This window comes from Merops nubicus, unplaced genomic scaffold (assembly GCF_000691845.1).
Source record: "Merops nubicus isolate BGI_N331 unplaced genomic scaffold, ASM69184v1 scaffold3785, whole genome shotgun sequence".
NCBI lineage: Eukaryota > Metazoa > Chordata > Aves > Coraciiformes > Meropidae > Merops > Merops nubicus.
The window spans coordinates 3,515-4,914 of NW_008607449.1; the positions used below are offsets into that span (position 1 = coordinate 3,515).

A 1,400-nucleotide genomic window follows, 5' to 3' on the forward strand; every position below is an offset into this window, starting at 1 on the left:
TCAGCAGGTGTTCATGACCACTTAAAATCCACCTGAGGTCAATGAGGTCTGTCTAAGTTAGGGATGGAAAAGACAAATTCCTGGGTAGTCCTAGGATAAGCTGCACTCAGTCTCTGATTAATTTACCAGATAAAAGGTTGTTAAGGAAAAATGTACATGTCAGCCAAAGATGAGTCTTACAAAATCTCTGAGCAGGCAAACTTGTGACAACTCTGCAAAGGAAGGTGTAAGATGCGGAGTCAGCTTAATGCAGATGGCAATTCCAGCGAGTTCACTATGATGAGAGCAGAAATGACACTATCCAATTAAGAGGCAAGATTAAAGAAGTCACGATGGTGTAATACAACCATGACGGACACCGCACGGTGTGAGAATGTGAATAAAATCATGACCATGATAAACACAAAGCTTTCATCACTTGAAGCTGTTAAATAATTTCTGTTGGACAGCCAAACACAGCCCCCAATGCCACGTGAGAGCCAAACCTCATCACAATGCAGAGAAACTACATAAGCTGCAGTTTCTGAGTTCATTTAGACACTTCTCTTGGCTTATTCGTCTTCTCGAGCTCCGTGAGTATGATTTTTTTTTTATTTCTTTCTATTTATTTAGTTTGAACCTACAGCAGAGCAGATTCCTACAAGTATGCTCAGATTTTGAGCACCATTGGATCGTTTCTGTCTATAACTACTCTTAGTGAAATCTTTAGTAGATGCAGAATTTAGGAGATTGGGTGTGATTGTAGAAAATGAGGAATAAATTTGAGTGTTCTAAGCCTGTTAGAAGCTTAAAAATCACAGGAGAAAACACTTTTCTTTCAGATAATTGTTTTCACAGAATGTTTTCATAATTTCATGTTTCATAAAATTTAAGATAGATGAAATAGATGGCCACCTTTTCAACTATGCTCAGTGGCACTCTGGGAGACATAAATACACTTAGTACAAGCAAAGCCAAATCTAACTTGTTTTTTTTCCCCACACTTTGGGGACCTCTGTGGTAGATGGGACTGAGATTCCTACAGTGTTCTTCAGGATGTGTATTTGCAGGATGTGTCAGACACATCCAAGTGAATCCGGAAGAAAGACCAGTCTGTGGAGTCTGGTCCTTCCTGTGGCGGATTTATACAATCAGAAATTTGGGATCCAAGCGCTCAGCTACTGCTAATCAAAATGCTCAAAGCTGCCTGTAAAACACACGCTCTAGCACAGGGCATCACAACACCAAAATTTCTCTCATGGCAGCATTTCAGAATATATCTCATAAAACTTCTGATTTGTCTCTTCAGCCAGATCTTCACGCTCCCTAAGATGTCTTGCTACGACCTGTGCCCACCGAAAACCAGCGTGGCCGTGCCCCAGCCCATCGCCGAGAGCTGCAACGAGCTGTGCGCCCGACAG

At 41.6% G+C, this 1,400-nt stretch overlaps 1 protein-coding gene across 1 annotated transcript in view; it reads left to right on the forward strand.

Moving 5' to 3' along the window:
* Positions 1-1,310: 1,310 nt before the first annotated feature.
* The window catches only part of LOC103772586 (scale keratin-like), a 358-nt gene continuing 268 nt past the window's right edge, over positions 1,311-1,400 (forward strand). The window contains exon 1 of the mRNA XM_008939920.1: positions 1,311-1,399. Within this exon, the coding sequence (XP_008938168.1) occupies positions 1,311-1,399 (89 nt within the window). The remainder of the gene's footprint in view (position 1,400) is intronic.